The sequence below is a fragment of the Oryzias latipes genome, chromosome 21 (genome assembly GCF_053564925.1).
Source record: "Oryzias latipes strain Hd-rR chromosome 21, Olatipes_Hd-rR_3.1".
Classification (NCBI taxonomy): Eukaryota; Metazoa; Chordata; class Actinopteri; order Beloniformes; family Adrianichthyidae; genus Oryzias; species Oryzias latipes.
In genome coordinates, this window is record NC_136257.1 from 24,017,141 (window position 1) to 24,041,459 (window position 24,319).

At 39.6% G+C, this 24,319-nt stretch overlaps 2 protein-coding genes across 2 annotated transcripts in view; both read left to right on the forward strand.

The window, feature by feature from the left end:
- Positions 1 to 1,128: 1,128 nt before the first annotated feature.
- Positions 1,129 to 21,830, forward strand: xirp2b (xin actin binding repeat containing 2b). Its single transcript, XM_078939293.1, has 9 exons — positions 1,129 to 1,296; positions 3,119 to 3,299; positions 3,682 to 3,810; positions 4,360 to 4,446; positions 4,615 to 4,672; positions 4,767 to 4,855; positions 7,266 to 16,488; positions 20,194 to 20,324; positions 20,455 to 21,830. Exons 2-8 carry the CDS (start codon positions 3,249 to 3,251, stop codon positions 20,283 to 20,285), a joined length of 9,729 nt encoding a protein of 3,242 aa, XP_078795419.1. The 5' UTR covers positions 1,129 to 1,296; positions 3,119 to 3,248; the 3' UTR covers positions 20,286 to 20,324; positions 20,455 to 21,830.
- Positions 21,831 to 22,362: 532 nt separating this feature from the next.
- Positions 22,363 to 24,319, forward strand: part of b3galt1b (UDP-Gal:betaGlcNAc beta 1,3-galactosyltransferase, polypeptide 1b) — a 51,571-nt gene continuing 49,614 nt past the window's right edge. The window contains exon 1 of the mRNA XM_004081738.5: positions 22,363 to 24,115. The gene's annotated coding sequence lies outside the window, so the exon portion shown is untranslated. The remainder of the gene's footprint in view (positions 24,116 to 24,319) is intronic.

A 24,319-nucleotide genomic window follows, 5' to 3' on the forward strand; every position in this document is an offset into this window, starting at 1 on the left:
TTTATCAACTCAAATCTTTAGATGAGATTAGATGAGATTAGATGAGATGAGTAGAGATTAGATTAGATTAGATTAAATTAGATTACATTAGATTAGATTAGATTAGATTAGATTAGATTAGATTAGATTAGATTAGATTAGATTAGATTAGATTAGATTAGATTAGATTAGATTAGATTAGATTAGATTAGATTAGATTAGATTAGATTGTTTTTGGTTTACCAAATCCTGTATTTATTTATCTTTACAAAAAACAATAAAAAATGTAATTAAATCCTCACTATTGTCTGTCTAAAATGTGCATTTTAGTGATTTATTTTTTACATATAGCTCAATGAAATTGTGCCAACTCTAGTGCAAGTGATAAAGAATAATAATCTAATCAAAACAAAACATCCATCCATTTTCTCAGAGAACACATTGGTTCTCAGTTAATCCAAGAAGGAAAAAATTGGGGCAAGAATTTCCAACTTCTAGCTGGTTTTCAGAAATAATTCCATGAATTACATGTCTTGAATTCACAGAGCTCTCGCACACATCTCTGGTCTTTTGACGGGGGCTCATCTTCCATAAGATACCAGAGTCCGGCTGGCGCCTCCGTCTGCTGCTTGGCCAAAGAAGATCCAACGGTCAAATTCTCCCCAGTTGGAAGTGCCTCTTGTATTTACGGCCCCTTTAACCTCACTCCACACACAGCCTTGATCCCAATTGAGGCCCAAACCAGAAAACAGGCACCATTCATTCTTGCACCAACACCTTATTGACCTCCAGCGTACTCTGCTTTGTGATCATGAGGAGCAGTGAATAATGGCCGATTCTCTGAGGACTTGTTGTTGGTTTATAAAAGTATATTTCAGCATACCCTGACAGGCGGTAGCAGCTGCTGCAGAACGCAGCGCACCCTGAGGAAAAGCACGATGATGAAACCTCAGTGACCTAATTTACTCCTACGCAACTGCCTGCAAAGAAGTTGCAGAAAGTATTTATATATGGATTTTCCTGGGACTTGACATTGGAGGCATGAAAGGCTTACTCACTAAAAAAAAAAAAGAAAAAAGTAAACACCCCAGGACTATCTTTTGACAGTGGGCGGGGGGTTTAAAATAAAATCAGCTGTCACTGTTTGCTTGTTGGACAGAAGTGAACACTTAGTACTGGAGCTGGTCTCCATCGCTGACTGGGATTTGCTTTTGGCTTGGAAAGACCCTGCAGGCCGGGGGTGCAGTGGCCTTCTTCTGGGATTTTATTTGCTGAGTTCTTCTTTTTTTTAAATAATTTTTATATCATTATTCCCTGGTGAGTACTGAGTCCTTTTTAAAGATTGGGCTTATGTTTGGGAGTGAAGTGAGGCTGGAGTTCTGGAAGGACTTTTGTTTTTGTCATTTTTGACAAGAAAAGACTATTTCTGTTAAGATGAAACAAAAAAAGCACATTTTTTTCAATAAGAGTCTATGAGTGCATCATATGATTTCATTTAAATTATTTTATGCTACTAATGTCAACTTTCTGCTTTCAAATAGATTTGATTAGTTTTTGTATTTTTTATTTTTATTTGAAGGACCAAACGTTTGTTTTGGTACAAGCTGCCAAAGATCTTTTGCCACATATATTTTAAAACATTTTAATAGGATTGGAAAGAGAATCTCAAGAACAAGGTCATCAGGGAAAGGTTTTCAGATACCTGCTGAAAGGAAACCTCTAGACCTCCCAGATTTCCCCCCTTATTTCACAGAGAAACACGACCTCTCATGGTTCAGTCTAAAATAGGTGTGATTTATTTTAGCAAGTGCATGGCGCCGACGTTACTTCACTTTCTTGTTATTTGAGCACCCGATCCGGCCTAATGTGTCATATTATGGCCTCAGACGGTTGACAGATTTGATGGAAAATTTCAGACATTTATAGTTTATGAGCCAGTTTTATCTTTAAAGGGGAAATGCACTTATAAGTAGACAAATAAAATGTAACAAAAAAAAAACATGACAAGTGCAGGGTTTTAAAAATAAAAATTCTGCTGTTTTTATGATGGTTTGATTCATTGGTTTGGGTCACATGACTTAATATGAGAGGGAAAATTAAAAAAAATTGCTGTTTGAGGCTTTAATACTAGTTACTTTTAATATTACAACAGAGAAACATCAGATTTGATTCTCTGATTTGTACACTTTGTAATAACAAAAAAAGGGGGGAAATTAAAATATCTAGTGAGAAAGAAAATGCGTGGGGATCTGGGTGAGTGTAAGAAGTTATTAGATTGAGCAGTGTATTTTGATTTTATAATTTCAATACTTTCAACAATACCACACTTTTTTCAAGTTTTACTGCTTTTAGACCCGTTTTTTTGGTTGAGAAAAAAGCAGAAAAAGACAGTTTTCCAGAATAAAAAAAAACATTTCTTACTTTCTGGTCTCAACTATTTTAAGGTATTTAGTATAAAAATCTTCTGATGTTGTTAAAAAAGCAGACAGCAAAACCTTAGAAGTTATCTGAATCTTGACTGAAACACTTAACATACATTTTATATTGAGAAGTTCAAAAATGAAATGTATTTTCCTATGAGGAGGGATTTTGTGCAAAAAGCTTGTTCTCCACTTCTTCTATGAGATCAATATTTAGCACTAGGTGCTGAAACCTTTCTGCTTTCATGGCCTCCTGTCAGTTCTTTTTCACTCGCTTTAATCCACAATCTACTTTTCCTGCTAACTGGCAAAGGGCTTTGATCCTCTCCTGGAATGCTGAACAAACTCCATCCGTCTTTCCTTGCAAGTAAGGTAACTGCCTTGTCACCTCTGCTTATGAGTGGCTCCGCCAGACAAACTGAGATAGGCTGTTCTGGGTCCCCTACCTGCACATATTTTAAAGCATTAGCTTTCTTTTTGGGTGACATCCTAAACCCAGTGCCGTCTGTATCAACCAGAAAAGAAGATAAACGTGACTCTTTTGATAAAAGGGAACTTTGTTCGCAGACTCCATCAAATTACATTTATTCTACAAAGGAAACGTGAATTATTAACCTGATTTCCAGCAGCCAGAGCGATGCCTGCATGCCACTACAGTATTTCTTATGATCAAAAAGCATCATATTAACAAAGTAAAAAGCCATGTTTTTGTCCAACAGTTGACTTTTTTTGCCTTAGCTGCTGGCAGCGCAGGTTAACCAGGGCTGGACATCCTGAAAGCTTTAAACCAGAGGAATCAGGATTCTCTCTGCAGACTCACAAGTCATCCCACTGGATTACTGAAGGGCCATGTACCAGGCAGCTGCTTCCAAGCAAGCAGACAACAGCATCCCCAGCGCGGTACTTTGGCTTTTGCATGGAGTTGTAGAGTCGAATTTTGCTATGCAGACATTGTCACCCTTATTGTTTAAACTGCCACACAGTGTTAGTAGATGTCACTTCTTTGACTACGGTGGCCCTGATGTGCAAATCACATTAAACCAATTCTTTTCTTTGATCAGTAAAACACTCAGAACTTTTCATGGAGTTCAGGAACTATTGCAAATGTAACACTGTCGCTGAGTTTATGGTGCAGACAGACAAAATAAAGTGCATGAGCCTTAACACCCTTGAGTGGAGCCTGTGCTGGCTCCCTGCCAGACACGACCGCCTTACTAAGCAGCTCTTTGATTTCCGGTCATGTAGAAAAGGAGGCAGCTAACAATATTTCCTGCTTCATTAGGTCATGGAGGAGTCGGAGGTCTGTTCCCTGCCTGGGGGACTCGCAAGGGTGATAAAACAATTTGAGACTCAGGAAGCTGCAGCGTCACACAGTGTAACCCAGTTTTGCTTTCAACACAGAACTGTGCAGGTATCCTGACTCGACCCGTCGATTAGTCAGATGCAAAGCTCCCAAACAAGTCACAGCGGCATGGCTTGACCTAACATGTCTTGGACGTTTTTAGTCTCTGGGCTTAAAAGCATGAATAACTTTTTAAGTAAAATAGAATTTTGGGTGAATATCAGCGGTGAGCCTCTTTGCTCCTTTTGTTGCACCTGCACCAGAGTGAGTGGGCTTAAATTGCTGGGATTACTTGACATTTCTAACAGCTTTCAAAAACCCCTTCAGGGATTTTTTTGACATTTTCAAGCTTCTTGCAGTTGACAGAGATAAAGCAATTTAGACAACTTTCCCCTTTTGTTGCAAAGACTGCATGAGTCAACAGCCTGGCAATGTCTTTGTCATCCTCATCTCCATCTGTGATTTGCCATTTCAAAATTTCAACTCATCAGTTGCATTCTCCTAAACGTGGCTGGAATGGGGACGATGTCCCTAATGGAGTCATTTGTGGATGTGTGAGCCAGTGTGGTATGTGCATACTTTTACCATGTTTGACATCAACCTCCTTTGCTCTCACAGGAAATGTCTGAGTCAGAGGTGACAGTGTCAAGTGGCAGCAGGCAGGTCATCCCAGGCAGTCAGCAGCTGCACTTCCAAGAATCTGTGGTAAACATTCCCTTTTTTCCCCTCCCTGATGTATTCCAGCAAGGGTGACGAATAAAGCAGACCAAAAACTGCAGACTTTAAAAAGGCATTTCTTTTGAAGAAGCTTCTGCATTTCATATTGTCAACTTTAAAAATGTTCTTTGTTTTTTTTTTTCCAACTTCAAACAGGTGTCATGCTGTGACAACAATTTGGCATCCAGCTATGAAAACCATCAAAATGAAGCAGGTAGGTAGTTGTATCAAAATGGGCCTGACTCAATAAATATGTGTAGAGCCATCAGTGCTGCATGGGATCATGGTGTCTGTGCCGACTTTTACAGACGAAGAGTTTCCCAGGTATTCAGCAAAAGAGCTGAGGGATCACTTTGAGAGAACAATAGAAGAGGCTGCTTCACACAAACCAATCAAGGTAATTTCCACCTCCTTTCAGTTAAGGACACACATGGAAACCATACGCATCTGTGAAAATGTTCTTACAAGAATGCAAAATGCAGATTAGGTTCATCATAGCTGTAATCCTCAAGACTTAAATCCTGGTTATTTTTCAGTAAAGTGGTTATCCTAGGAAAGAAATTTGTCATTCACAGGGATTGTGGTATTCACCTTTGTTATATTACTTTTTTATAATTACTTTCTATTTTGTCAGCAGTTTGGAAACAAAATAGTAATAAAACATTTTTACATGTCGGGTCAGGGGTCTGCAACCTTCAACACACTTGGGTCGATTTCTCACTGACAACAACCCAGTAGTAGCCACAAAGCCTTACTTCACCCTTTAGAAAATTAAGACTTAGATTTTATGTTATTGTTGATATTATGATAAATAGATATAAACTATTGTTATTGTATGCATAAATAAAAATGCATAGTTTATAGTTTATAACTTTTGACAGATTTCATGAACATTTTTTCAAAATAAAAGACACTCTGTACAACATGGGATCACCTCAATGCAGCAAATGTTGTAGCAGGTGATGTCAACACCTGCTACAAGTGCACAGTTAATTTCATTGTTGTTGGTGTGTCTCAGCCAGAAATGTGTAAATCTAACAATCTAAAATTAAATCAGAGCTAATTTAGTGACCTTTACCATATTTTTGGGACCATAAGGCGTACTTAGAATCCTTGACTTTAGAGTAATAATAGACAGCCGGCTTTATAATCCGGTGGTTTATAAGAATGTGGTCTGGTTATGCTTACTGAACTCAAATTGATTTTCTGTGGTACATGGTGCTCTAAAGTCTGTCAAAACATTAAACTTTGGTAAGTTCTAAAGCCACACAGCTTGATGGATTGCTGGAGCATTTTGGCTACCATAGTCAGGAGCCTGGGGGGAGTGATACACACATTACTTCAACTGTATGTGCATGCCTGTTTTGTTTTGTCTTATTTACTGCATGGGCCAAAAAATATATTTTAAAATTAGCCAGAGAGTCACAAAGGAAGGTTCAACAATCCACACGTGGCTCCAGAGCCTCAGGTAGCAGACCCCTGTGTTAGATACTTTCTGAGGTAACATCAGCGGTGTAGCTAAAATTCCTTTTTCCTAAGTGTAAATTGGTAATTTCTTAATAAAGTAGCTAACTTAAACCTTTTTCTGAAAATTTTGTTCATTAAAAACCCTAAAGTTAAGGAAACCTTTTTACATAGTCTTTCAAAATTTTTCAATAGCCTCCCAACTAGTTCTGATTATCCTTGGAGTTTAAATCCCATTCATTTACCCTTAAATATGTTTTTTGTTCCTCGCCAAGATTGGACGAGACATCAGTCGATCTAAGTGGACCTCTCGTGTGAGTCAAAGTGAGGTGATTGAAGCATCAGCCGCTGAAGCATTACAGAACACAATGGCTTCAATGACTTAGATTTTATGTTATTGTTGATATTATGATAAATAGATATAAACTATTGTTATTGTATGCATAAATAAAAATGCATAGTTTATAGTTTATAACTTTTGACAGATTTCATGAACATTTTTTCAAAATAAAAGACACTCTGTACAACATGGGATCACCTCAATGCAGCAAATGTTGTAGCAGGTGATGTCAACACCTGCTACAAGTGCACAGTTAATTTCATTGTTGTTGGTGTGTCTCAGCCAGAAATGTGTAAATCTAACAATCTAAAATTAAATCAGAGCTAATTTAGTGACCTTTACCATATTTTTGGGACCATAAGGCGTACTTAGAATCCTTGACTTTAGAGTAATAATAGACAGCCGGCTTTATAATCCGGTGGTTTATAAGAATGTGGTCTGGTTATGCTTACTGAACTCAAATTGATTTTCTGTGGTACATGGTGCTCTAAAGTCTGTCAAAACATTAAACTTTGGTAAGTTCTAAAGCCACACAGCTTGATGGATTGCTGGAGCATTTTGGCTACCATAGTCAGGAGCCTGGGGGGAGTGATACACACATTACTTCAACTGTATGTGCATGCCTGTTTTGTTTTGTCTTATTTACTGCATGGGCCAAAAAATATATTTTAAAATTAGCCAGAGAGTCACAAAGGAAGGTTCAACAATCCACACGTGGCTCCAGAGCCTCAGGTAGCAGACCCCTGTGTTAGATACTTTCTGAGGTAACATCAGCGGTGTAGCTAAAATTCCTTTTTCCTAAGTGTAAATTGGTAATTTCTTAATAAAGTAGCTAACTTAAACCTTTTTCTGAAAATTTTGTTCATTAAAAACCCTAAAGTTAAGGAAACCTTTTTACATAGTCTTTCAAAATTTTTCAATAGCCTCCCAACTAGTTCTGATTATCCTTGGAGTTTAAATCCCATTCATTTACCCTTAAATATGTTTTTTGTTCCTCGCCAAGATTGGACGAGACATCAGTCGATCTAAGTGGACCTCTCGTGTGAGTCAAAGTGAGGTGATTGAAGCATCAGCCGCTGAAGCATTACAGAACACAATGGCTTCAATGACGGAATATGAGGATCTTCCACCCCCTCCACCAGATTTGCTTCAAATACCAGAGAGTGAACATATTCCAGAGAGCCATTTCTCACAAGAGCCTCCAAACCCAGTAAACCCATTCAAACAATCACACAACAGAGAGGCGTATGTCAAGCAGAGGGGTATGTCTGAGTTAAAACGTCTTTACAAGCACATTCACCCCGAGGTTCGCAAGAATATTGAGAAGGAGTTCTACAGTGAGTTCAATGAAACAGAGAATAACCAGGTACAGAGGCAGGTGTGCGCGTACGAGGATGATGGTGGGAGTCCTGAGGATATCTATGACGAAGAGTATGAGGAATGGGAGGAGATTGTCCCCGGAGAGGTGCAAGCAGTTCGCTGGATGTTTGAAAATAAACCTTTAGATGCCATTAAAGACGAAACTCCTGAAGAAGATGAGCAAAACAAGAGATTTACTGAACAGGAAATGATTTGGGGGAAAGATGTGAGACGCACGGCGTGGATGTTTGAGACCAAGCCGATGGACGAGCTGGGCTCAGTAAATACCAACTCCACAGATTATAAAAACAAGTTCAACAAACTGGAGAAGGGTGATGTTCGTGCTGCGGCATGGCTGTTTGAAACACAAACCATGGACACTCTCAACAAAATGCACAAGGAGGAGGATTTGACAAAGGAGATTGTGTTTACTGAAGAGGACGGGAATGCTACCATTTACATGATTGACAACAGGTTTGTGGAAGGCCTCGGGCACACTGAGACTGTTGACGAGAGCCGCCTGCTCAGTTTGCGGTCAGTGTTGGAGGAAATTAACGAGGAAGTCAAAACTGTTACCACCACTTTTGATACTCAGTTTAAATGCATCATCATGGGACAATCCAGCCAAATGCTGGAGGTCAAGTCTGTCCGTAAAATCGAAACTGAATTGGAGAACTCTATCGCTTCACGTTGGCTTTTTGATACTCAACCTTTGGACACAAAAAACAGAGAACTGGTTCCTTTAAAACTGATTTGCAGTCTATCTATGGAAGACAGCAGTAAAGGAGACTGGGGCAGGTGGCTGTTTGAGATAAAAACATTAAACTCTCTCAGCGAGTGGGAAAGCACACAACTGGAGAAGACAGAGATCATTGGGGCGGATGTTCGCAAACATTGCTTGGTCTTTGAAACGCAGCCAATGGACTCTTTGAAGGATGACTCCAACGCCAGACCGCAGTCTCTTGAGGAGATTATAGGGGGCAATGTGAGATCTGCAAGAAACTTTTTTGAAAGCAGCCCTCAAGTAGCCAGGAAGAATTACCAAGAGGTTGGAAAACTTAAAAAGGCAACAGCAAATGAAGAAATGAAAGGAGACGTGAGACACCAGAAATGGCGTTTTGAAAGTCAGCCCCTTGATCACATTAGAGAGGAGAAGAAAGAGGTGGTCCGCACTGTGAATGTTGACGAAGACCTAACACAAGAGGATGGCTCAAGCTGTAGGGCAGATGTTCGCAGGAACTGCTGGGTGTTTGAGACGCAGCCAATGGATACTTTAAAAGATGACTCAAACACTCGCGTCATGACAAAAGAGGAAATTATTGCGGGTAATGTACAATCAGCAAGGCAGTATTTTGAAACCTCCCCAACCGAGGAGCTGAAGGAGCTGGAAGAGGTGGGCAAACTGAAGAAAACAGTGGCGCTTCAAGAAGAAAAGGGCGATGTTACACATCAGAAATGGCGATTTGAAAGCCAACCTCTGGAGCAGATTAGAGATGAACGGAAAGAAGTTCTAAGAACAATTGATCTGGAGGAAATTGATAAAGTGGATGTGTCAAACTACAAGCAAATATTTGAGAGCGCAGAGTTAAAAGAACAGAGAGAGGATTTGCAAAAGATTCTCATTGAAGGCGTTACATCTGGCTCAGTGAAATCAAATAGGGACCTGTTTGAGTCTTCAGCGTTGTACGCCATGCAGGACAGCTCCGGACATTTTCATGAGGTGAAAACAGTGCGCCGTGAAGAGGTGGTGAAAGGAGACGTCACCACATACAAATGGATGTTTGAAACACAACCAATTGATCAGTTTGATGAAAGTATTGAAAAATACCAAATTATCAAGGGAATATCTAAGCAAGAAATTGAGTCTGGTGATGTTAAAACAGCAAAATGGCTGTTTGAAACACAGCCCCTTGATGCAATCAAGTACTTCAGCAATATAGAAGATGAGGAAACGGTGGGAGGAATTAAGAGCCTTGATGTTGTGAAGGGAGATGTGAAAAACTGTCGATGGCTTTTTGAGACCAAACCGATGGATGCTTTGTACGAAAGAGTGGAGAAAGAGAGCATTGACGAAACAGAAGAAGTACGAAAGGGAGACGTCAAAACCTGCACTTGGCTCTTTGAGACGCACACCCTTGACACCATCCATGACGAGACGGAAACAGTTTTGAAAACATGCAGCGTACAACAGGAAGATATTCGGGGCAAAGATGTTAAAACGGCTCGTTTTCTTTTCGAGACGGAGAAGCTGGAGGACCTCGCTGGGGGAGAGACAGGCTCTTATAAGCGCATCACAGAGATTGACATCGCATCTGGAGACGTGTCAAGGATGAAGTATATATTTGAAAACCAAATGTCTGACATTTTAACGTCTACATCTAAGGAAGTGATGCAAAATCTCAAAAGAGTTCAGACAGAAGACATACAAAGGGGAAATGTTGTGAACTGCAAGTGGCTCTTTGAAAATCAGTCCATTGATGCCATAGGCCTTCAAGACAATGAAGAGGAATCTGTGAGCAGCAGAACAGTGAACAATATACAAGGAGGGGATGTGAACAAGAGTCGCTTCCTTTTTGAGACCCGTTCTCTGGATGCCATCCAGAACGTTTCCTCTGATATCATGAAAGTTCATAAAATCATCCGTGATGAGGATGAGAGGGGGGATGTGAGAAACTACACTATGATGTTTGAAACTCAGCCCCTTTATGCCATTCAGGACAAAGAAGGTCATTACCACGAGGTCACCACCGTCACCAGCGAGGAGGTGAAAGAGGGGAATGTTTTAGGAACCCGGTGGTTGTTTGAAACCAAGCCCCTCGATGCGATAAAGGACACAGATGAGGTTTACGTCATAAAGTCTGTCACACAACAGGATGTGCAAAAAGGAGATGTCACCTCTGCCAAATGGAAATTTGAGACACAACCACTGGACAGGATTGCTGAGGAAAATAAGCCTTTAATAAAAACTGTGGAGGACATTAAAGGGGGCAATGTTAGACTGAGCAAACATCAGTTTGAGACAGACGGTTTGTCACAGGGATCTGTTAGAACTGTAAATGTGAGTGAAATACAAAAGGGTGACGTTAGGACCGCTAAGTGGAAGTTTGAAACCCAGTCCATCGACAAAATAAGAAGCATGAGCTCTGAAAATGTGGTGGAAACTGTTAAAAAAGAGGAGTTTGAAAAGGGAGATGTTAAACATTCAGTGTGGCTTTTTGAGAAAAAGCCTCTTGACCACATAAAACAGGCAGACGAGGATGAGAACAAACCAGCAACTCAAGAAGAGATTCCCAAAGCAGATGTGAAGACAACAACGTGGCTCTTTGAAACCACGCCGTTTGATGAATTTCATGAGGCTAAAACGGAAAAAACTGAAATATTGGGCAAAAGTGTTAAGGAAACCCTTGAGGAACTCTACAGCCAGAAGATGGTGAGGTCAAAGGGAATACTCATTGAAGCTGATGAAATTGGAGACGTGAGGATGGCAAAGTACCAGCTGATGAATAAGGAGGCTCCCAAGATTCAACGAGAGGAAGTCATCCGAGGAGATCTGCAAAATATTATGATGAACTTACTTAACACAAAAGAGACAAAAGAACAGCAAATAGTTATAGATTCAGAAGAGAAAGGTAACATTAGTTCCACAGTAGAGCAACTGTTTAGTCAAGAGAGGTCCAGCAATGTTGAAAAGGAGGAAATAATGCGTGGTGACATTCAAGAAGCTCTTCACAGCCTCTTCAATGAGAACTCATCAACAAAACGAGGAATACTTATCCAGGAGGATGAAAAGGGAGATGTACAGATGACAATATATTCTCTTTTAAACAAACATGACAGCATGAGCGTTGAAAAAGAAGACATTGTGAAAGGAGATGTCAGGAGTGTTCTTGAGAGGCTCTCCAGTCCAGACAGTCTGGATCAGGCAGTGAAGATAAAGATAGATGACGCAGAGAAAGGAAATGTCCAGTTTTACTCGACTTGCATTGAATCCGGGGCTCTCGACTATCTTAAACAGCTGCATTTGGAACCTGAGGAGACTCTACTTGACACAGATAAAAAAGAGAAAATTGTTGGCGGTGACATTAAAGGCACAAAGCTCATCCTCGGCCGTCATCAAACACAAGTTGAGCGCACAGTGGAGGACGTCATACCAGGAGATGTGCACAACACGGTGAAGGTTTTCATGTCTGAGCCAACCACATCGGCAGAAAAAATCCAAAAAGAGGAGATAGTCAAAGGGGATTTGAGAGCCGCTTTGAACTCATTGTCAGAATCAGGGAAGCAGACAGTCGTTCAGAAAGAGGAGGTGGTGAAAGGCAACATCCCAAAAGCTCTCCGGTGCTTGGAAAGGGCTCAGAGAAACCACAAGGAGGTGGAGAAGCCGGATATAGTACCTGGAAATGTCCGAGGGGCTATGAGATCTCTTGAGAAATCAGCAACATCTAGAGTGGAATGCCTCATTGAAGGTTTAATTCCAGGAGATGTAAAGGCCACGCTGAGATCTTTGGAGCAGGCAAAGGGTGCAAAGAAGGAAGTTGAAAAAGAAGAAATAGTGAAGGGGGACATTCACACAGCAATGCAGAGTCTACAAGATGCCTCCAGCGATAAGAAAACGTGTCAACAGGAGATAGATGTTCAGGGAGACGTCAGAGGAACAATCCAGATCTTCATGGAGCCTCCCCCATCTCCAAGGATGCAAAGGGCTGTAAGTCTTGAAGATGAAGTAAAGGGGGACATCAAGATGTCGATTAAGTCTTTATACGAGATGCAGGAGCAAACACAGGTAGAAAAAGAAGAAGTGATAAAAGGAGATGTTAAAGGCACGATTAAATCTCTGCTGGAAACAGCACAGAGAGAAACATCTAAGATCAAGCACGGAACACACAGGAGAGTCAGGGTAAAGCAAAGCCCTCCAGTGAAAAACCTGAAGACTGACGCACAGAGAAATGCGCAAAAGATAAAAACAGCAAAACCGGTTGAACAATCCAAAGAGACTCATTCCATTCAAAACAAAAGTGTTGAAATGAAGTCTTCTGTTGTGCAACAATCTGCTCAAAAATCCACCGAGGTGGAGCACAAGACTATTACCCAAAACCACGGCATCAAAACATTGAGGACAGAGTTTCGTAACCTCAAATCCGGCTCAAAGGGGTCGGCGAAATTGGGCAAAACCAAAGTCAAAACAGAGGTTTTTGTGATAAGGCCCCAAACACCAGAGCCCGATCTGCCTCTCCCACCTCCTCCTCCACCTTTAACTGACACTGACATTCTTCCTCCCCCTCCTAGTCCACTCCCTCCATCTGCTGACACTGACATTGATCACCTTCCTCCTCCACCACCTCCACTCACCCCCGAGCAAGACGTCCTCCCACCACCACCATCTCAACAAGAGCTGGAGAGCATGCCGACAGCGGACATTCAACCTTTCCCAGCAAAAGCAAAAAGGATGACTGTTAAAAAAGTGAAAGCTCCAACTTTGCACCCAGTTCCAAAGCTGGAGCCAAAGGTGGAAGTCATTAAATCCCAGCAGGTGCAGGTGACATCTGAGAAAAGAAAGGAAATGAGTCAAAAAACACAAGAATCGAAAACCACCTCACCGGAAGTCACTTTTCTTCCAGAGTCCCCCCGACCACTAAAGAAAGTTTACATTACTCCTGTGAAGTTCACTCCTCCACCCTCTCCTCCTCCTTTCATGAGAGGCAAAATGACCAAATTTAACACACCATTGATAAAAGCAGAAGAAAAGTACAGGAAGCTGAAGGAGGAAAACACACCACCAAACACTCCACCTCCCACTTTAATACATGACTCGGTTAGCGCTGCTTTTGAAATGCTTTCAACTAAAGAGGCATCAAATTTCACCAGCTCAGGAAATTCTGAGGAAAGAGACGCAAAGATGGAAGCTGCTGTTTGTTCAGAAACCCTGCAGTGTGATTTATCTACACAGGCTGTTGTCTCAAACATCATACAAAGCAACACCAGCAAACACCAAAAAATCACTGCAGATTCCACAATTATATCATCTGCAAAACAGCACATTTATTCTAATGAGATGTCTGAAGTTGCCACTATTCAAAAGACCTCATCCATCTCTACTGTAAAACAACACGTTCAAAAAACTACACAGAAAAGTGTTTCTGCTTCCTCCAAGGAATCCACTTCAAGTGTCATGTCAGGCAAACTGCAGAGCTCTGACACTCACCCTGCTCAAAAAGAAAATATTGCTTCACATGCTAAGAAAGACTGTAAAAATAATAAAACGAAGAGCTCCGGTAAATCTGAAGATGAAAAAGAAAAAATCCCTGCCCCAAAACAGAAACCACAAACAGAAACAATTGTGACACCTATCAACCTTTCCAAAGACAAAACTGACAGCTCACTCAAAACAGTGGAGATCGAGTCAAAGGGTTATAATATCAACAAAAATAAATCTAATCATTTTTCTGCTGAGATTCAAGCCTCTAGTCTTCCAAAGCAGACAGAGAAAGACTCTACACACGGAAAAACAAGCAAACCAACCCAAAAGGGAAAAAAGAGCTCCAAACAAGAGAAGCAAGAAGAGATAAAGATGTCCAGAGAGACTGAGCAGACACATGTTTCACAGGTTTTGACGACGGAAGTCAAGAAAACTGGACAGTTCACCCAGGAAATGGAGAAAAACACTCTGTCCCCTCGTGCTTCTGCTGCTGCTGCCACATCCACAAGCAATGCTGTCAGCCAGCCAGAGACTACAACCCCTGCAAAAAAGAAAAAGAAATCGAAAAAGTCTAAAAGTGGAGCACAGTCGGGTCAAGCAAAAGACAATCTCACAGAGTCAGCACCAGAAACCGAAAACAAGAAAGTGACTGAAAAAAATGACCAAACCCAGGAAACAATTGCCGTCACAGGGGCAGAGATAGAGCACATTCAAGTCAAAAGTAAACTATTGTCTACCAGCAACAAAGAGAGTTCTAATATAGAAAAGGGATCTCCGAAGAAAGAAGCAACCTTCGCTCATCAGAACCTAAATGAGCCACTGAAAGATACAGGAGATGAGTCCAAATCAAGTGAACAGGCACAAAACAAAGAGAAATCCCAGAGACACAACGTCCAAGATTTAATCTCCCACATTTCAGAAGCACAAAGTTTTTCAGAGAAAACTAACTTTCAGTCTGTTGAGGATTCGCTAAATAGTGTGCCAGGGTGTTTCAGTTCTCAAGAGAGGAAACAAGAGTTGGAAGGAACATCAGGGGCAAGCGATCCTAAGAAAAATTCTAAGAAAAATGAGGAAATTCCCAAAGGTGAAGAACAAACATGGATGAATGTAACTGAGGAAACAAGAGAGAAGCATGAGTGTGAGTCCGTTACTGAGATGGCAATATCTGGCGCAGTTTCGGTAATCACTGGTTCTGTTGAAGAGGAGAGTGAAACTCAGAAAATTGGAGACAAAAAAGAGGAAGAGAGGATCTGCAAGCTCATCGACCTTCGATCTCCTTCCCCGTCCCTCAGGATGTGTTCTCCCTCGCCAACATTTATCACCATTGAGTCTACGAGGAGAACTGACTCTCCCCAAAGAGTCACTCCATCACCCACTCTGCTCCACAGGCCACCCACGCCCCCAACTCCTCCACCGCGGCGGTGTGACACTCCAACATCACGCCTCAACAGGATCACGCCTTCCCCGACTTTTGACAGAGCAGAAAATTTAGCCCGGCTCAAAGACACCACTGCTAAACTTTTGCGTGGCGTCACCCCACCGCCACTTTTCACCCATCAAATCCCAGAGAAAAAATCTGAGATTGTTGAACCGCCCGCCTCCTTTCAACGGCAAATCAGAGTTGACAGCCAGGTTGCAGGTGCAACTGCTGAAACGACGAGGCGCAAAAGGTGCTTATCTGACACATCTCAGCTTCCTGAGGATAGAACTCAGGGCCTGAATGCAAACAAAACACGAAGTCGATCCGAAACGTGTGTGGCGCTTGGTCAAAACAGCTCAAATCTGGTTGAGGCATCAGATGATGTGGAGTTTTCTTCTGTATCTGTCAAAGAAAAGAAAGAATTTTTTGAGGAGGCACAGAGAGCTAAAAGTAATAAGACATACATGCGGAAGGAACCCATCTCCATCCCAGAAAGACTGGGCCCAGATATGGAGGAGTGTCAGGCAGAACAGAAGAACAAAGAGACAGATGAGACTCTTAAGGCAGACTTGTCTAGTCTTGTAAACAAATTTGAATCTCCAGAAGATAAATTAAGTAACAAAAAAGAGCCTGCGCCACATGCAGATAGTCTTCACCCTGAAGATTTGGACAGAGAAAAAGCAGACATATTAGGAAAGGAAATGCCAACTTTTGACATCCAGGCTATTAAAAATGTTTTTGAACTGACTGAGCAGAGTTCTGCCTTCAGAGAGGAGAAAAAGGATCTGGAGGAGCTCATGTCTAGTCTTAGTGAAGCAACGGCAGACACTTCAAAGCAGGAAAGTCCTTGGGAGACAAAAGGAGGCTCAAGGCAGAGCACCCCCCTCCCTCTGCAGGAAAATGAGAAAGTAACTGCTGAAGCTCAACCTTTACCTTTCTCTGAAACCAAATCTGTCACAGAAAGCTTCTCAGAGGTTGATGAATTCGGTAACATGGTCACGGGAAGGATGACCTCTGTCACAGGGCACTCCGAGAGCGTCTCCACCACAGTCGCACCATTTTCCTATGCTGACGCCGTGAAAAAAAAAGCTGCTAGGAGAACGCAAACGTACGACGACGACGCCACTGAAAAGCTGCTGAAAAATTTCCACAAAACATGGACAGAGAGTGAGACTGTTTTCAAGAGTCTTGGCTACACTGTTTCTGAGGAGACGTCATCACACATTGTGTCACATCAGACTTTTTCATCGGGTAAAGACACCTGTACGGCATGAAAACAGCAACAATGAGTGGCATGGATTCCACATGCACGGCTTTTATCTGCTGCTACAAAAGTTTTGCTTCTAATATAATGCTTGGATTGTCTGTCAATAGAATCATCCAGGCATGCTAGCAAATATTTGCAAATGTAATTTTCTGAAAAAACAATTAAAGAGTGATATGAAGCTGCAGTTTATTTCCAAATGGTTCAACTTAACGCTTGAGAACCCTGGGTAATGTTTTTTTTTTAGTGTTTTTTATTTATGTATTTCTTTATTTTTTCTGGCTACCATTTATTGCTGTCACCAAAATGACCAAAAAAAGTGTAAAATTTACAATAAAAACCCAGAAGAAATGTGTTATTGGGTTCTCCAGGGTTAAATAAATGTGACATGCTTTATTTATCTAACTGCATTTGTGCCATGTGTTTCAGATAGCTAACCTGGCCTCTTATACACATATTACATTCTTAACTGATGTTTTTTTATGTGAATAAGGGGACAACTCACATCAACTGAAGGTCAAAAGATACCTGTGTTTATTTTAGCCATCTCACCTAGGATATCCATTAAAACTCAAATGTAGTAATGAACAGAATGCAAAAAAAATAAAAACAAGATGTGAATGTGAATGAAACTGATTAAAGGCAGAGGAAAATCATGCTTTTGGTGTTTTTAACATGTTCTTGTGGCAGTATTTTTGTTCAAATATTGGTGAATCAGGAGCAGACAAATAAATGACATTAGAAAAAGATTGAATTATTACGTAGAAAATATGCTGCAAGCAAAAGGCTCCCCGCTCCGAACGCTTAGCACTGGGGAGAGGAAAGGGGGTTGGGGTTTCCCTGCGCCAATTGTCCCACCATTGATGAACTAGTGCAGTTTTGCTGATCTAGATAACATCACAGGATTTTGGATTTTGGCTAATAACAGCATAATAATAATTAAAAGACCACTGGGAACTCTTGAAATAGATGAAAAAGTTGATCAGAGTGCCTCTTAAAGGAGATAATCAGTAGCAAAGGCCAATCTTTGGAAGTACCTATACTTTATCTAACAGAGATTGATAAATTACTGTTCATTTAATATTAGACAACTGATATCCCAGCATTTCCTACTGTTTCCACTTATGAGTTAGGGGTTTTTATTTTTGGATCACAAGATGGAAAAATAAAATTATGGATCTGATGGCACTTTAAAATAATGTATGCTGTACCACCACAGAAGTATCAGATGCAGTTCAGGCGGACACAATGGTGGAGTCAGGGAGTGGCAGAATCAGAGTCTTTAATATAAGTTCAGGAGGCCATCCAAAAGAGGAATGAATCAGGAACAAAAAGCTCTAAGAACTCTGGAGAGATTAAGGCTGGATTGCTCACAGTGAAAGAAAGACAATCTGGCACTGGCTTGAGAAAAAGCACTGCTTATATAGGGAAGACAATGAGGAACAGCTGGAGCACATTAGGGAAGAAGCAGATCACACAGCAGGAACTGGAAATGAAGACAGAAAAGACAGGACTACAAAATAAAACAGGAAGTGACAGCCAGAGGGCTAACTAGTCCTGACAAGAAGGTTCTCTTTGCATTGACATCCATGGAATAGAGTTAATGGGGACATATTTATATTTTACTTTACTTAAAAGGATTCCAGATTTTTTGCATTTGACCACTATTTTGTTGGCCCTTTGAAGAAATATTCTCTTACAAAATAAATGTTGGGCTTTAATATTAAAGTATTTGCTTTCAATCCAGTTTCAAGAAAAAGTCTGCTTTTCACCAAAATCAGCCATTATCATATAAATGAGAATCTTATTTTTGGTTGCTAAATTTAAGGCTTCATTGTGGAGCCTTTGAGTGAATACCCTGCATTTGCTTTTCTCAGTCTTTGACCATATGAGAGCATCCGTATGCTGAAGCACACCCTGCTTTGTCTTCAATCAAACACAGTAATTGAGGCGATAATTTTTAAAAAGAACATCCTGCTGTACTGAAGCACACATGAAACTGGCAAATGAATAGCGCACACTTAAATTCACAATCAATCAGTGCGCTGATGGCATCAGTCAAGCTGGATTTTCTCATTTTCTTTTTTATGATTAGTTTTCTTTTGGGAACTAATTGAATGAATATTGCGGCCCACGCTTTTGATTGACTTTGGTCGCTTGTGTTCATGAACTGATCCATTCTGGGGCTCATCCAAGTGACAAAGTTAGATCATTTTTGGCCAAAACAATAACAAGATCGTGACAAGCTTTCAGTCATTTTGTCAGCAAACAATTGTGTTTAGGGGATTTTCTTAATGAAATCCATTGTCTTCACAGCAAAGTAAAATAGATTTGTTCCTTACTTAGAAATATTACAGACAAAAAAAATCATCTCTTTACTTTCATAAGGGATATTGAGAAAGACCCAAATGCAAAAAACAAAGACAATGGACGACAGACTCTGTAATGTTTTAATAAGTTAACGTAAACAACATTTAAAAAGTAAAACCCTACCAGCAAAGCGGAAAACGACTAAAGACAAAAAAATCTGTCTTCTTCCAAATGTAACTTTAAAAAACACTGTGGTAATCACTACTGAAGGAATAGTGATGATCACAGAAAAAAACTGGCAAGAATATGATGTGGTGAGACTGCAATGTTAGGGCAAACCACTAAACGTGAACAAAAAAGAAACAGTTGGAACAAATAAAAACAGAAAAAAACCTAAATAAAATTAAAGAATGTACATGTTTGCATTTTACAGACTGACTGAGAATTGATCAACAGCCCGACTTTGTCGAATGTACAAAATTACATCTTTTTTAAGAAAACTGTTTTAAAGTCCCACTCTGATCATATTTTGTTCCTAGTGGTCTTTTCATAATGATTTTGCTTTCAAGCGAAATCTTAAAAAGGTCTTTGTTTTCTAGGACATAGTTTCTTTTCTAGGACTTATATAGATCTAGTAGTCTACAACCAGACGCATTACAATAGAGCAAGGAGCTTATGGCTTGCAATGGTAGCTTCTCAACAACTACGAGCTTTTTTCAATGGCATTTCTTCTTCTGCTCCTGATTTACAAGGATTTTAATAAAGAAATATGCAGGAATGCAGTTTTAAACTTAGTTTTCTTAATATACGTCTTTTATCATCAGAAAAATGACATACCAACAAATTAAAAACACCAAAAACAACATTTTCGTTGTATAAAATTTACAAGTTAATCAGTTTTAATCATTTACCTCACATGAAAATACAGTTACTGGCTATAGAATTGTATTTATATTAATAAACGGTTAAACTCAACAACATAAATGACATAGTAAAGGAATCTGACATTGACACTGCTGCTCAAGCCCTAAAACCGTGTCATCTGTAGTATTGATGATATCAGAAACATTTAGATCAAAATTAAGGGCATTAGTGATATTTAATAGATTGTGTTAGAAAAATTAATAATAGAAAAGAATACCTATATATATATAAATTCTGTACATTTAGGACTCTGTTTAGATTTTTTCAAACTGTGTGAGAGATGCTTGGAGAAGCATGCAAGAGCAAAAATTCTGTGAAACTGTATCAACCGCTGTACAGGTGAGAGTAAAAAAAAAGTAAGCATGGATGATGAATTGCAAAATAAATGTAAAATTGTGTTTGTTTGACTAAATTTCAAAGAAGCTGAAGCTTTTTGCTTTCACATCTCTCCTCAACAGGTTCGAGTTCCGAAATCGGAGCTCTGCACAGTATGCCGGAAGAGAGCTTATCCGATGGATGCTCTGATAGTGGACAAAAAAAAGTACCATAAGTCTTGCTTCTGCTGTGAGCACTGCAAAAATAAGCTAAGGTACATGTCATGCTCATCTTTTTTTGTGCCTATATTGTTTTTACTTCTCTGACACTTTATGGGAACATCCTAATCTCTTTGTACAAGAAAATCCTAACATTGTCAAATCTGTCTGTTTTCTTGTTTGTAGCTTGGGGAATTATGTTTCTCTTCACGGACATTTCTACTGTCTTCCCCACTACAAACAACTCCTCAAATCCAAAGGGAACTCCGATAATGGAATTGGGCAAAAGCTTGCAGCAGGAGGTGGCGAACCTTTCCCCCCGTACGACAAATTTGACTGGAGGTGTTCCACGAGCAGCGCAGATTCAGCAGACAAAAATCAAGGGAAAAGATCTGATGGCAACAAAATGTCTGTAGTTTGGCCCCCGCTGACTGATCCCCCAAAGAAAGCTTTTAAAATAGAAGAAGACATCCAACTAGCTAAACCACAGTGGCCCCCTCCAGAGAACGCCCCCACGTCTCCCAAACACCAACACAGAAAGGCTGTTCCTAGAAGTGTACTCTGAAATTAACAGTTTGAGTCAAACAGTTTCATTTTCAAGTGACTAAGTGTCCCTTAAAGATCACTGTATAGAACTGTAGGTACAATATGAACATTTATGGTTGAAGGTCTTATTGTTAAGTGATTGAAAAAGGATTTTGAAAAGTAAAAATATGGAAGGAAACTGTGTAAATATATGTATATCATATGGAAAAGCAGGTTGTTATAGTAGGTCAAATAAAAGTCAAATAAAGGTAGACACTGATGTTGTAAGATGTAAGAAGTGAATGTTGACATAAAGCTGTGTGCTCAAACAGACAGGTTATAATCCAATGTGTCATTTTCCATTGATTTCAGTTTGTTTTTAAATGTTCCTGATTATCAGCTGACACGCTGATACGCCATCCAGTATTCCATTTACCCTACATACTTGATTTTATCCACGTGAATAGGGACTTTATTCCAATCATTGTGGCTAGAAAAAGGAAAAGAAACTGATCATGAAACCGGATGTCATTTGATTAATCTTCCTGTGGGTTTAACTCTATTTCGGTCAAAGATTTCCATCAACTTCTGCTGTGCATCCTGGCATCTAATGTAAATCTCCTTTTTTTTTTGTTTAAAAAAACAATTTGTTTTATTCTTAAACGACCAGGTTTCTTCAAGTATATTCTTTTTCTTTTTTTTTTGTTTTACAAATGTATGCCAGTTTATTAAAATCATGTCAGTCGGTTGATCCTTTTGTAATCTATTGATTTCCGCATTAACATTTTCAATACTCTTCTTAAGCACCTGGTGTGCAAACTACTGAAATTGACTTAGACTCATTTTATTTATAATACTGAAAGTACATAATATAAATTAAATATAACTGGTTTCGTGTGTTCTAATTCCTTTTTTAGATTGGATGCGTCCTCTCACTTTGTATATGAAAGTATCTGAAAATGCCACACTGTCAGTCTAGTTCACTTTAAACACTGCTGATCTAAGGGCAATAAAACTTTAAATTTCAGAGCTTTAAATGTGTTTTTTTTTTATTTAAACCAAACGTTATTGAAAAGTTGTGTCTTTTGTATGTCTTTATTTTTTTTCAATTTCACACAACAAAATCTAAAATGTATCAATATTACATAATAAATAGGACAATAAAAACGAAAAGGACAACAAATGTAGAAGTTTTATTCTTGCAAAAAAGTACATTGCTAATACATTCATCTGCTGATTCTGTACCAAATTCAGTCAGTAAGAAAATATGTGTATATTTTTTGGGGAGGTGGAGGCTGCAGGTGAATCTTATATGATCAGGGTCACATTTGCCATGATGTGACATTCCTGCATTTTTTTCGTTCTCCCATTGTGCCAAAAACTGTTCCCTTGTGGGATTTATTTTCAGGGACACAGTTGCTGCATTCTGGGCTTCGTGCCATTGTGATAGATTCGAAAAATTCAAGCAAGCGGAGATTTGATTGATCCACACACACAACTAGCTCAGCATTCTGAAAAGTCTGCCTCTGAAAACCATTTTAAAAACACAATACTAAGATAATAGGATATTATCAACCAATCCTTAAAAAGATTTTCTGTCATACAATATTTTTTTTTTTTACCAGTAAGTTAATCTGAAGCTCAACTATCTAACTAGTGAGGCAAATCTCCACAGTTCATTAACATCAGCACCAAGAGAAAGCAAGTCACAGTTTGTCAGGTGTCCATGAGAAGGTCAGTAGATCTCTTGAAGGCCAACAGTGTAATCTACTTAACATGCTATCCTATGCTATCCTTACTTTGTAGGGGATTTTGGAGAACAGTGTCTTCAAATGTACAATGCTGCCACTCTCATGTGATTCATGAATGTTTAGAAAAGGATCTAAAGAGCAGTTCATACATTTACATTTTGATGAAAACCTACATTTTATCACCTTTTTTGGGAAAAACTTATTGTTGTTTCTCAGCGTTTCCTTCTTCCCCATGCAGTCCATACTTTAATGCTTACACCTTTACTAACTAATGAAATAGAATTACAGCAGCTCAGGTGTGAAATTTACCTTGCCTTATTGTTTAAACTAGATCACTTGATTCATAAACACAGTGGAGGTCATCCGAAGTTATCAAGCAACAGCAAAGCAACTCAAATGTAAAAATAAATATTTAAGACTGACATTATTTAATTTTATCAAAATTATACAAATTTGTTATAATTCTATTTTATTAGTTGTCTGTATATCGCCCCCATTTTATCTTCTAGTTTTAGCTTTTAAAATTGACATAATTTTAGATTTTCCTTTGATCACTTAGTGGTTATAGAGTTCTTTACATTAACATGCACTTTTAAATATCTTTGACCCCCTACATTGCTTTAGATAGGTTACTCCTGTTAAAGTATTAAGCTAATCTTGTAAAAGTGGAACTCCTGGCTGAACTGCAGTATTACATTAGATAAGTAGCCTAAACTAGACTGTGGGGGGGAGACTAAGACCAGCTGTTTTTTTATTTAAAATACAAAAACACCTTGAAAAGATTCATTTTTAATTTCTTCCTGGCTTTTAATTAATTAATTTAGTTAATTTAAAAAAATAGTCCCTATGTGAGGATTATACCCTTTTTAAAAAATGATATCATTATTATTGTGGTGCACTGTCATGTACGGTATTCATTTGTGGTTTTGTTTTCTTCTGTTTTCATTTGATATCAATCACAATTGTCTTTAGTTAAGTTAAGTCATTATCTGGCTTTTGGGTCACTTCTGTCATCCTCTTTGTTTCTTCCTTAAATTTGCTTGTAGTTTTTATGTTTAAGTTAAGATTTTTTTCATTTTTCTGTTTATGTATTTATTGTTCACAAAGTTTTTTTTTTTAAAGTTCCAACTACCAAACCTGATCTCCTGCATGTCGGCTCCAACTCCATCCGTTCCTGTTAGTCCCAAATCATGATAAAGGTAAAAAATCATCATGTTTGTCAACTTTTAGGAGCCCATTTTCCAGTTAAGTTTCACATTTATCGAATGTCTCGCAGCTTTTCTTTTTTTTTCCCACTCCAGTCAACTCTAAACGTTCACACAGCATCAATCTACCTTGCTAGTACAGGAGTGCCACAGCGCAGTCCCCCGGCTTTCTCAATTTAAGAGGATTGGTGAGGAATTTATCGGATTACATGGTGATTGGACGGCCGCTCCTCGTCAAGCACCACGTCAGCCTCATTGCATCACCGCTGGGTTTTTACCCCCATCGAGTGGGCCAGCCTGGCTTTGAGGATGCTGGAGCAAAGAAGGCGCGGACCGCCTGGACCACGGGCGTGATGGAGCCGTGAGGTGAGCTGGGCGTAACGGGGGGGATTCTGCTACTCCTTACTGCTCGACATTGCGGCAGCTTTTGCAGGTTGGTCCTCCTCTGTGCTGCGGAATGCGCAGAGATGACTTTTGAGATTCCTTCAGCGTCTGGGGGCACGCGTGCTGCCTCTATTCTGTGTCCTTCCAGGACTGCGTTGCGCGCTTCCACATATGTCCCCGGTGTCC